The sequence below is a fragment of the Habropoda laboriosa genome, unplaced genomic scaffold (assembly GCF_001263275.1).
Source record: "Habropoda laboriosa isolate 0110345459 unplaced genomic scaffold, ASM126327v1 scaffold134, whole genome shotgun sequence".
In the NCBI taxonomy this organism is placed as follows: Eukaryota; Metazoa; Arthropoda; class Insecta; order Hymenoptera; family Apidae; genus Habropoda; species Habropoda laboriosa.
Window position 1 is genome coordinate 589,616 of NW_017100266.1, and position 511 is coordinate 590,126.

Below are 511 nucleotides of genomic sequence, written 5' to 3' on the forward strand. Positions count from 1 at the left end.
AGTAAATGTATTGTTTTAAAAATAAGTATGTGTTTGTATATTCAAAATGAAAATAATTCATTTAAGAAATATTTATTTAATGTTTAATCTTTTCTTACATATATATTCATTGTAATAATAAGTATTGCATTTTCAGTTAAGGACAGAAAATGAAGATATTCTTGAAACAGAACCGAAACCTCGTATTAAGAAGGGTCACCCAAGCAAAAGATATTTTGTTGTCGTTGCATTGTTGGGAATTCTCTTCCTGGGATACATAGCAATAGCGTATGACCTATATTTTTATATTTATTTCATTATTCATCCACTTCTGCTTTGCTAACATATTGATTTACTAATTAATATACTTCTAATATTTGCATTACTAATATAGTTGTATGTAATATGAGTATAATTTTTTTAATTGCATGTCTAAACAATACTTTTATAGGATATGATAATTTAGATAAATAATATTTTGAAGCTTACAGTACTCTATAACATTTGATATTTTATCATAAAAATAATTATG

At 23.5% G+C, this 511-nt stretch overlaps 1 protein-coding gene across 1 annotated transcript in view; it reads left to right on the forward strand.

Moving 5' to 3' along the window:
• Positions 1 to 511, forward strand: part of LOC108573203 (ectonucleoside triphosphate diphosphohydrolase 5) — a 6,901-nt gene that overhangs the window by 1,982 nt on the left and 4,408 nt on the right. Inside the window, exon 2 of the mRNA XM_017935592.1 lies at positions 137 to 267. Within this exon, the coding sequence (XP_017791081.1) occupies positions 137 to 267 (131 nt within the window). The remainder of the gene's footprint in view (positions 1 to 136; positions 268 to 511) is intronic.